The 12401-nt window shown below is 42.0% G+C and overlaps 1 protein-coding gene across 1 annotated transcript in view; it reads left to right on the top strand.

Annotated features, from left to right (window-relative positions):
• The first annotated feature begins 11229 nt into the window (after positions 1-11229).
• The window catches only part of LOC122060566 (calmodulin-like protein 30), a 9910-nt gene continuing 8738 nt past the window's right edge, over positions 11230-12401 (top strand). The window contains exons 1-2 of the mRNA XM_042623699.1: positions 11230-11822; positions 11943-12064. Coding sequence (XP_042479633.1) covers positions 12042-12064 — 23 coding nt within the window. The 5' untranslated portion in view covers positions 11230-11822; positions 11943-12041. The remainder of the gene's footprint in view (positions 11823-11942; positions 12065-12401) is intronic.

Below are 12401 nucleotides of genomic sequence, written 5' to 3'. Positions count from 1 at the left end.
TGTGCAATTGCATCTGAATTCGCTTCTTTCCTATTCAACCCTTTTTCTATCATTAGATCCTTCTTTTATTGAATGCTTTTTTTTCTCCTCTAGATAATTTCATCTGTGCACCCGTTATTGCAATCCCATTGCTTGTGGAAATCAAAAATACTGTCTTCTCTATTGGCCCCTTTGATGGTTTCCAAGCAATTTTCTTCCAGGAATGTTGGGATTTCTTATGTATAGACATTGTTAACTTTGTGAATTTTTCAACTCCACTGTCCTTCCTGCTAATACAAACTACACTTTTAATTGTCTAATACCTAAAAAGGACAATGCATCCTCTTGTGTGGCCCTATAAGTAAATAAACGTGTCATTTGCAAAGAAGAGGTGTGTGATTTTCAACGCATGTCTAGCAATTCTTTATTCCTTTAAAGAGATTAAGGTCTTATAGGTTGCCAGAAGTCTTAAGAGGCCTTCCATCACTACAATAAAAAGGAATGAGCTGAGTGGACCTCCTTGTTGGATGCCTCAAGAAGCTCTGAAAAGATTAAAAGTGGAGCCATTTAATTTAATGGAGAATGAAGTGGTGTTGATAAGATGGTGTTGATAGACCTATTCTCTGATCTTTCAAGCCTACCATTAACTTTGACAAAAGTGGATTGGCTTTTAGTTCAAATACTGATGATACGACTAAGAAACTTTTGTGTAAAGTTTTTTTTTTTTTTTTTTTTTAAATACAAACAAAGAAGATCAATCAAAGTATAGTAGGTAACTATATGTTCTAGGGTTCGCTATTAATTACAGATTTAGTAGATAAAGAGAGATGTGCTATATTTTTGACAAAAAGTACCAATTTATTGGTAGGCCTGAGCTTAAGCAAAAAATTTGGGTTGAAATTCAAGTAAAAAACTAAGGGTAGAGTGCTCAAAGGCCACGATTTGGTACTAGGGTCCCAAAAAAGTGCTTAATTATTGGTGTCGCTTCAGATCTCTTCCACTTGCCAACCTAGTTCCTTAGCCCGTTTCAGTCCAAATAGTAGAGCCCTTGTGCTTGCCTCAGTGTGGTTTCCTATCATCACATAGTTAGACATAAAAGAGAAGTTAGTATTATTTTGTATTAAACAATAAGCTCATCCAAACATTTTTGAAGTTGTATATGATATAGTTGAACAAATAAGAATATTTTTCTGTTCATGTGATCTAGGGCTAGAATGAGTTGGTTGAATAGGGTTATCCACGATTTGGATTTGCTTAACACCAGAATCCCGCATCCAAGATCTTGCATTTCTCAAGATACTAGTAGGATTAGGTATTGCCTTGGCGAAGGCAATCTCGTTCCTGTGCTTCCAAATAAAATAGCAGATGGTAATGAACGTCTTGAAAAAACCCTTGCTACATTGGTTGGAATAATATTAGAATTAAACAAATACATTAAGAGTTGTTGAAAATTTGAAGCAGAGAAAGACTCAGTTCGTAGGCCTAAAGGGCAAGCAACCCAAATCCTTTTGATGAAATCGCATGATAAAAAGATGTGCCATATAGATTCGGGTTGGGGATGACAAAAACCACATAACGGGTCTAATGTCATCCATTTGTCCAGAATGTATTTTGTGGGAATTTCTCTAAGAACAAGTGTAATACCCCGCTTCTTAAACCCGGTCTGATTTCGCGGTTGAACCAGTTTAACCATGCAGGAACCGAGCCAGAGGAAATTAGAGCAGGTTCCTTATGGGCTATGATGGCACGGGTGACCTTAAACACCGGCTGGCCCGACAAGTCTGAGTTAGTGCCAAAAGAGATGGGAGTGCCCAAACCGTGTACCATAAGGCTATGTACGGATAAAACAGGTATTATATCCGTATTTTAAGGTATATACGTATGCTACATCGTATGCTTGGGGTGGGGTTCGCGCCGAGGTCTGAACCCGGTCAAAATCCCAAGTTTTGGCTTTCAGGTGGGTAGGACAGGTGGGAGCACCCACCTGAGTGACCCATCCAAGTGCACTATTCACTTAATTAGGAATGGTATATAAGGCTTTATGATTTTCTTTTCTTTCCATTTATTACCCTCGTACGTTGGTGAGAAAAGTAAAGAGGAGAGAAAAGAAAGGGAAGAAGAAAGGAAGAGAAGGAAGAGGAAGAAAAGGGGGATTTCAGCGGCACAGAAGCTCGGTCTTCCCATTCCGGTGCCGGGAGAGTGATCTTCAACTCTAGATCTACAGTTGGAGGTAAGAAAAGTTGGGTTTTGTGAACATTCACCATACCCAAGCTTTAAACCCTTGATTCGAGTATGGTTTCTTGAGATCTTGTAAAACCCCTTTGAAATGATGAATCTAAGGTTTAATAGATGATTTATGTGTTGATCTTGAAGGATTTGAAGAGATATTGACAAGGTGGAAGGAACATTGTGGGTTTAAAGTGGTTGGAGGGTTTGAAGTCGTTCTTGAGCAAAGAAGGTAAGATGGTTTGCCCTCACTTGAATCTAACCTAGATCTAGGTTAGAACCATCCTATAGGACCTTGAGGGTATGAAGAATGGGTGGGGAAAAGCCCTATTTGATTCCCCAAAGAATAGAGAAAATGGGGAAGAAACAGTGTCTTTTTCGCCAAGACCGGTGGGTACAACCGGTGGGCTCCTACCCGCCTGTGGGTACCCACCTGAGAAGGCAGGGGGGCCTTCGGGCCCAACCGGCGGGTAGCCGGTTACCTACCCGCCGGTCCTAGCAAGGGGGTCCCTGGCCCAACCGGCGGGTACTACCGGCGGGCCCCTACCCGCCGGTCCCAACCGATGGGTAAGACCGGTGGGTAGACAGCCCACCTGTCTGACCCACCCGTGTGGCCCCGAAGGTGATCCTTATGTCCGATCGAACCCAAATCGGACGTGTGACCTTCTTTTGACGTTCTAAACACGATTTTGACATCGGATTTCATTAATTTTGATTCTAAAATGGTGAAGTACTAACCCCGCTCAATTATGTTAGGTTCACCAAATCCTACCAGATTCGCTCCGGATCTCACCCGTACCGAACGGGAATCCTTATACGCTACAAGTAAGTGGAGAGAGGACGTTTGGCCTTGTTTCAAGGCATTTGTTTGGCATTCATTTAATTATATCTAATCTAGTCATGTCATCATGAATATGCTATATAGATTAGTCATTCCACACATTGATGTGCATATATGCTATGTTTACTTTCAAATGCAAATTGAATGAGATGGGAATATGTTGAATGTGGGCATCTTGGTGCATAATGCATTGATAGATTAGATGCCGTAGTCGGCTTGGAAACGAACGCATTGGTGGCCCGTGGAATGGGACACGGAGGTACTATGCAGTCGTACTATTGTCATATAGGAGCATGCGGTATTAGGATTCTCACCATCCCGTGCTACGACCCTTCCCAACAGGGGTTAAGGTGTTGGGTTGCCATTTGGGGGGAAGCAGGGGTCGCGGTTGTCGGACACTGTGGCGGTTAGGCATTACGCCCGATGAGTCATGTAGGACAGTCGGCAACCCCGGTGGTACATTCAAGAGGGCCAATCGTATTGCTTTTAAATTGCTGGAGTCAGCACCTTTATTTTCAGTCATTTACATTTATGTTGAGAGCTGGTGGACGGCATTGTCTTTACTTTTCCGAGTACTCACGGTGGGCCTTCTCCGACAGCCCTATGGGCGTATCGCGGGAGGGAGTTTGCGGCTCGTACCTGGAGTATACGCGCACTGTGGTTGTAGTAGCACTAAAACCAAAGACTTAGTAATGTTGCTTAGGTGGATGTGATTTAAAATGTATAGCATGGCATGTAGTGCATATGATGTGTTGTGATGTGTGGACTGTTGTGAGTGGTCCATCTTTCTACTTACTGAGCTAGTGAGCTCATCCCACGTGTACACCCCCTTTTTAGATGATTTTGCAGGTCATACATCTGAGGAGCATGGGGTGGGTCCCACAGTCGAGTTTCCTGAAGAGGACTGGTGGACCCCTGAGGAGTTAGAGCACGGCATTGACTGCTTGTGCGAGAGCTGTGCTGCGGGACAGCAGTTCTGAGGCCGAGCTGAGCTCCACCTTGGAGGCCGTGCTGAGCTCCACTTCCGAGGCCGAGCTGAGCTCTTCTATGTGATGCCGAGCTGGGCACAACCCCTGATGCCGAGCTGAGCTCCAGCCTTGAAACCGATCCGAGCTGTGTACTCTGATGGTTTTTGATGATTTCCTGTTTATACTTGGTATTTGAATCATATTCTTTTCGTGTATATATCATGCCTTCGGGCCCAAATTATATAATTATTGTATCACAATTCGGGTATCAAGTATATGGGATTTATTCACAGGTAAAACTTAGTCTTCCGCTGATCTGATGAACTTATGTTAATGTGTGTATGCTGTGGTGGAATACAGTATCTGATGATCCTGGCAGGTTTGGGTTAACCGGTGTTAACTCGGTCACCGCTCCGGTTCAGGGTGAACGGGGTGTGACACATGGTCTTACCTTTCTTGTTGAGGCACTTGTCCAAAAAGGTAATTACAATGTTTACATTTATGCTCCCCAATCAGAGAAATCCATCTTGAATTGTTCAGTGAGTCGGTGTAACTGTGGGAAACTTGGTTTATTATATTCATTGTGTTGTGGCCGAGCTTTGTCAATAGTATGAAGCTCGATGATGGTATATTGATCATCTTTTCTAGGACTAATCCCACTTGTTGCCATATTCTTCTCTATTGGGATTGCGATCATTCCCTGTAACCCTGAGACTCTTTCCTTTTGCGATGTAGCCCTAATTTTGGAGGGCAATGATCAGCCTTATGTGGATCCCTAGATCTAATGACTAAATTTTGTTCTAGAGTTATACAATTAAGACTTCGGTTAGTTAAGGTCAATCAAGGACTACATGTCTATGACAAAATCAAGGTCAATCAAGGTTGGATTGGATTTGGGCTGAGGTCAAGATAACTCAAGGTTGGACTGGGTTTTTAAAAAACCCAACCCAACCCAAGCCTATTTCACCCCTACTCCCTGTTGCCGTTTGACGATACTGATGCCCATTGACAAAGAATTCTTATTTTACCATAGGCATTTGGTATGTTGTAGTCCCTCTACTGAGATCTTTTGTAGCCTCTTACCCTTGGGTTTCCTCTCCCTATGCACTTGCTCTTGACAGAAAGTAGTGTTTATAAACAATATGTTGTGTAAGTAATAGCTATAGGCACCATCAATATTCTATTTATAATAGAATTCCTAAAGCCCTATTCCATTCCGAAAAAGTTTCCTAATTAGAGTGGGTCTACAACTGCTTGGGCCCATTGAATTAATTGGTGTCAGCCCACATAAAAGTCTCAACACTTTTGGCTTCCTGATCTGAATGAGGTAGGTCCCAACACTTTTGGCTTCCTAGTCTGAATGAGGCAGACGATCGAATGATCAACGAGAGATTAGGTTTTAGCAAGTCACCCTAGACTCTTTTAGCAGTAAAAAGAGAGATACGACTCGAATGAACGTCGATCGCTGGATTCGGTATAGGATGATGTGTTGCATTTGAAGGAATCATTGGATGCTCATTGGAGACGAGCCCGATCCGGGTTATTGGTCGGCACATTTGGGCAGTGCCTATACTTCTAGTTTTGTGCTTGTGGTAGTTAAACTTGTACATTTCTAACTACCATCTTTGTTTATCGATTTCATATCCAAATTCGAAAGATCGCCTCTTCATCACATTCCATTCCAAGAAGAAACACGCATACCTTTCTTGACTTCTGAATCCAATCTCTGGACTCTTGAACTTATAGGAAGAAAAAACTAAATATTGTTTTGTGGCTGCCGCGATCTTTGTTGACAATCAGTATCAGCAGAACTGAACTGAAGTAGCAGAAGAAGGAAGTGGAATGTTACATGCCTATGTGGGGTAGTTATGTAGTTATATAGAGTGGTTGTAATAGGGATGGTTAGTGCATGTAATAGTAAGTGTTATTGCATGTGAGAGGTAGAATAGTGTTATCACATGTGAGAGAGTTAGTATGGGAGGTAGTTCATGGATCGTTTATGATCACATGTGGGAGTTGTGAGTAGTTATTTTATGAAGGATTTAGCATGGTTATTATTGTAGGTGTGGGATATATTAAGTGTTGTAAGGTAGTGGGGAACATGGGTCTTCATGGTTGATAACTATATTTCTCATTGTACTCTTAAGTATGATTATGAAGGGAATGAAGGTATCTTTTGAACCCTAAAACACTCTTCGGGGAGAGGATTGGCTACCTCCTAATCAAGCCAACCAATTTCTAACCCAATTCTCATCCCTAAATTGCTCTTCCAAAATAAGTAAATAGGGGCACATACCAGCTTGGTATCAGAGCAGGAATATGGATGACCGAGTGGAAAGGATTGAAGATGGGTTAAGCAATGTCCATGAGGTACAAAAGGAGATATTTACACGATTAGATTCTCAACAGCATGTTCTCAATTGGCTCACTGAGTTCTTTGAGAAAATGTATGCACAACCTTCAAGAGTTGAAATGGAAACTGGAGAGGGCTTAAGAGCCTCTACACAACAACAGAGGCATCAAACTCCTCTTCCTCCTCAACCCACTCGATCTATAACTACTCAGCAGACTTACGCTCCTAAGTTAGTGAAGTTAGATTTCCCTCGTTACAATGGGGAAGAAGAGACCACTACTTGGATGTAGTTTTTTTACTTCCATTAGACATCTGAGGAAGGGCGAGTTGCACTGGCATCATTCCATTTGGAAGGAGATGCGCAACTCTGGTATTAGCTTTTTAAGCAAGATACAGAAGAGATAACCTGGAGGACCTTCTGTGAAGGGTTGCATATAAGATTTGGCCCTTCTCAGTATCAGGACTTTTTCACAGAGATGAATAAATTACAGCAGGTGAGTTCTGTACGAGATTATCAGGCTAAATTTGAGAAGCTACTCTCAAAAGTCAGGTATCTTCCTCCCAACAACCAAGTAAGTTGCTAGTGGACTCAGAGATGGCATTAAAGCAGACGTGATGGTAAGAAGACCAAATACCTTATCGGCTGCAATAAGGCTGGCTCGGCTCTATGAGTCTCGTAATCTCTCATAGAGGCATTTTATGCTCCTGTGGAGATGTGCAAGTCAGCTATAAATCCGAAAGATTCTGTGGCTGCCCCTACTGTACTTCCTACCAAATGGCTGACTCCTAAAGAGATGCAAGAAAGAAGATCTAAAGGACTCTGCTATAACTACAACGAGCAGTACGTACCGGGTCACAAATGTAAGAAGTTGTTTGTAATTGAAGGGAATTATGAGGAAGAAGAAGAAGACTCTTTGGAAGATGAAGAACAACCCTTATTGAGGTGGATGATGTACCAGAGATCTCACTTCATGCCATCTTTGGCTGCAAGGCTCCTAAAACAATGAGGGTGACTGGAAGTATTAATTATGTTGCAGTTACAATTCTTATAGATTCGGGAAGCACTCATAATTTCATGAGTAAAAAATTGCCAAGAAGGTAGGAATTGAGTCAACAAACAAGCATCATTTTCATGTAATGGTGGCGTCAGGAGAAAAGCTGGCGAGTCTTGGAGTCTGTGAAGGAGTTATACTCATTCTGCAAGGAGTACCAGTCCTGATTGACCTCTTCCTTTTGCCGTTGGAAGGATATGACGTGGTATTGGGGGCACATTGGTTACATACCTTAGGCCCTATTTTGTGGGTTTTGCAAATCTTTCAATGAAATTCTCAATTGAAAATAAATAAATTTTCTTAAGGGGGTCATGGTTAAGGGAGACCAGGCGGTTGAAGATTCCAATCATGCGATCATGAAGAGTAGACAAGGTGTCCTGCTACACCTCTACTCTTTAACCGCTTCCACGTCATCAGTGATCGAGAGGCCCACATCTCATGAACTCCAACGACTTCTTCACCAATATGGAGACGTATTTAAAGAACCCATAGGGTTGCCGCCACCTAGACTGTAGGACCACCAAATACCCTTAAAGATAGGAAGTCAACCCATCTGTCTTAAGGCATATCGGTATCCTCATTTCCAGAAAAGGGAGATTGAAAAATTGGTGGACGAGATGCTCAATACAGGAATCATACGGCCAAGCAATAGCCCTTATTCCTCTCTCATCATCCTAGTAAAAAAGCATGATGGATTGTGGTACATGTGTGTGGATTATAGAGCACTAAATAAATTGACGGTCAAGGATCGGTTCCTATACCGTTGATTGATAAATTGCTTGATGAGCTCCATGGATCTCAGTTCTTCACCAAATTAGATCTGCGGTCAGGATACCATCAAGTAAGGGTCGTGGATAAAGATATGGAGAAGATGGCTTTCCACACCCATCATGGCCACTATGAGTTTTTAGTAATGCCATTCGGCCTTACTAATGCTCCTTCAACCTTTCAGTCTCTTATGAATTTGGTGTTCCAGGAGTACCTATGTAAGTTTATTTTGGTCTTTTTTGATGATATCCTTATTTACAGTAGGACTTGGGAAGACCATATGATGCACTTAGAGCTTACTTTAAAGGTTCTATGCTCTAACCATTTATTTGTCAAGAAAGGGAAGTGTGAATTCAGCCAAAAGAAGGTCCATTATCTTGGACACATAATTTCAGGAGGAGTAGCGGTGGACCCTGAGAAAATAACTACTATGCTGATGTGGCCAAGACCCAAAACTGTGAAGGTAATGAGGGGTTTTTTGGGATTAACGGGCTATTATCATAAATTCATCAAGAATTATGGTAAAATAGCCTATCCGCTTACTCAAATGCTAAAAAAGAATCAGTTTATGTGGAGCGCAACAGCTAAGGTGGCATTTGAGAAGTTGAAGATGACCATGACTCAAGCACCCATACTTGCACTAGCTAATTTTGCCATCGATTTTGTAGTGGAGTGTGATGCTTGTGGGACCGGGGTTGGCACAGTATTACTACAAGAGAGGCCAGTAGCTTATTTTAGTAGAGCCCTCCATGATAATAATTTACTGTTGTCTATGTATAAAAAGGAGATCTTAGCTCTCGTATTGGTTGTTCAGAAGTGGCATTCCTATTTAATAGCACGCCAATTTTGCCATCGATTTTGTAGTGGAGTGTGATGCTTGTGGGACTGGGGTTGGCGCAGTATTACTACAAGAGAGGGTAGTAGCTTATTTTAGCAGAGCCCTCTAAGGTAACAACTTACTGTTGTCTACGTATGAAAAGGAGATCTTATCTCTCATACTGGTTGTTCAGAAGTGGCATTCGTATTTAATAGGACGCCAATTTGTGGTTAGAACTGACCAAAAGAGATTGAAATATTTATGGCATCAGAAGATAACTAATCCTGCCCAGCAACGTTAACTTTTTAAGCTGATGCGTTGCGACTTTGTTATTGAGTATAAAAAAGGGAAAGAGAATATTCTTGTAGATGCCCTATCCAGAAGAGACAATATAGAAGAGGAAAAAGAGGACACCACACCTCACTTGGCCACCCTATCCCGTCCCCTTCCTAATTGGATCTTCGCAATAAAAGAGGAAAATAAGGAGAATCCTATTTGCAACCAATTGTTGAGACACATTCAAGAAGGAGAAGCAGTGGGGCCATGGGGAGAAAAAGAAGGATAATTTTTTCTAAATCAAGAATTTATCACTCCAAGGACTCTCCTGTAATTTTGGATATACTTGGACAATTTCATGGGAGCACACATGAAGGGTTTCACAAAACTCTCCAACATCTCAAAACTACCTTTTATTGGCCGAAAATGAGGAGCACGATTCTTAGCTTCATATCCAACTGTGACACGTGTCAACGTCACAAAGTCGAATAGACCGTTCCTTCAGGCCTACTTCAACTACTTCCCATTCCTGAACGAATCTGGGAAGATATTTCCATGGATTTCATTGATGGGCTACCTAATTCTAAGGGACGTTTAGCTATATTTGTGGTGGTGGATCGTTTATCCAAGTATGCACATTTTTCCCTTTATCTCATTTGTTCACTACTATTGGGATTGCGAAATTATTTTTTGAGCAGGTATTCAAACTCCAAGGGATGCCACGTACTATTGTATGTGATCGTGATCCCACTTTTACTAGTAATTTTTGGGAGGAATTATTCCATCTCAATGGTACCAGTTTCAATATGAGTTCATCCTACCACCCACAAACTGATGGGCAAACTGAAGTGGTCAATCGAACCCTAGAGATGTACCTGCGTTGGTTCTCCAATGATAATCCCAAGGAGTGGAGCAATTGGCTTCCCTAGGCGAAGTACTGCTACAACACCAGTTGCATTCATCCATTAAAACAAATCCATTTGAGATTGTTTATGGGCAGCCACCACTGTCCCTACTCACATATGTCCCAGGTACTGCCAAGGTAGAAGCCGTTCACCAACAACTAATGACCAGGGACCAGAAGCTTAAAGCCTTAAAGATTGCACTTTCAAAGACACAAAATCAGATGAACACAGGTCTATTATCGAAAGCATAAGGAATGGGAATTTGAAGTTGGTGATTGGGTGTACCTCAAGCTACAACCTTATCGGCAACGCTCAGTGCACCTAAGGAAGTACCAAAAGTTAGCTCCCAAGTACTATGGTCCGTTCCAAGTCATCCTATGGGTGGGTAAGGTAGCATACAAATTGCAACTATCAGCTGATTCACGCATTCACCCTGTCTTCCATGTCTCTTTGTTGAAGAAAAAAATTGGCCAACATATACCGGTCGAAGGAAATCGGCCCGAGATTGTTAGAGAAGATGAAAAATTGCAAACTAAACCACAAGCAATCTTGGATACTAGAGTCCAGAAAGGTGTTTCATAGGTGTTAGTACATTGGCAGGGACTCTCTCCAATAGATGCCACGAGGGAGAATCGGACGGACGTACTTCATCAATTTCCTACTTTTATGTCTTGAGAACAAGCCGAGTCTAAGTGGGGAGGATTTGTTACGTGCCTATGTGGGGGTAGTTATGTAGTTATATGGAGTGGTTATAATAGGGGTGGTTAGTGCATGTACTAATAAGTATTATCACATGTGAGAGGTAGAATAGTGTTATCACATGTGAGAGAGTTAGTATGAGAGGTACTTATATGGATCAGTTATGATCACATGTGGGAGTTGAGTGGTTATTTTATAAAGGAGTTAGGGTGGTTATAATTGTAGGTGTAGGATATGTTAAGTGTTGTAAGGGAGTGCGGAAGGTAGGTCTTCGTGGTTGATAATCATCTCTCTCATTGTATTCTTAAGTATGATTACGAAGGGAATGAAGGTATTTTCGAACCCTAAAACACTTCGGAGAGAGGATCTTACCTCCTAATGAAGCCAGTCAATTTCTAACCCAATTCTCGTCCCTAAATTGCTCAACAGGCCACGTACCATGAAACCTGTACTTCACTTTCAGAAAGAGAGAGAGAAGAGAATGCTCCGTCTGGCTTCCTCTGGAATTTGCATTAGACGTTTAGAACGGATGTTGTCAAAAATCCTAGCTTCCTTCCTTCTCCCTTTATTTCCTCATTTTTCTCCTCTCTCAAACTATCTCCCGAAACTACATTGAGCTGCCAAGCCGCAGACCTCCCTCTCATTGGAGGTTCTAACCCTCCTTGTTGTTTCCTAGTCTCTACTGCCGCCGATGTCCCCAATGCCGCAGGTCTCTCTCAGGACTCGGAGGCAAGTGTCGTCCACGGCTTGCGGAGGAGCCCGGTTATTAGGAATAATATACGACGAACGAATGCGAGAGAGAATGATGATCTCGCAATAGGGAGAGCTACCTCGCTGATGATAGCGATGCACTTCCCCTTCCCATGACTTATCCTGACTCCACTCCTGTCCCCATCGAAGAGATTGATCGTCTTCTTCGTTATGATCCCCAAATGCAGGTATTTTCTCATCTCTCTCTACCTCCGACTAAGTGTAATCTTCATGAACCACATTACATTTTGATGAGTACAATTTCTTTTCTTTTGAGTTTATTAATCATCACTTGATTTTGGGTTTAGGTTGTAAAGAAGTTACGAATGGACTGGAAAGTGTAGGAGTTGCCAGGGTTCTGGTTTTTTCGGCTATTACAACAAAAGGGGCAAGGAGATCACTTGCAAATGCATACCTTGCCTTGGAATTGGTACTTACTCTTCTTCCCATGCTTCTTATTTGATTCTGTTGCTTACTGTTTTATTGAATGCTTCACGATGACCCCTCTCTCATTTCCCCCTTTTGATGGCACACGGTATTAGACTAAATTCTTGACTTCAGCTCAGAACTACCTTATTTGGTTAATTAGCGTGGGCAACCTTTATGTACTGTGTCCGATTACCTCCATATGTTGATTGAATAGAAGCTTGAAGCCTTATAGAAGATGGACTGAAGTATTACTTTAATGGGATTCAGAATCACTTGCATTTGAGTAGAAAGTTTCTCTCTCTCTCTCTCTCTCTCTCTCTCTCTCTCTCTCTCTCTCT

This window comes from Macadamia integrifolia, chromosome 14, assembly GCF_013358625.1.
Source record: "Macadamia integrifolia cultivar HAES 741 chromosome 14, SCU_Mint_v3, whole genome shotgun sequence".
NCBI lineage: Eukaryota > Viridiplantae > Streptophyta > Magnoliopsida > Proteales > Proteaceae > Macadamia > Macadamia integrifolia.
The sequence above is the reverse complement of the archived record's forward strand: the minus strand, read 5'-3'. Positions and strand labels throughout refer to the sequence as shown.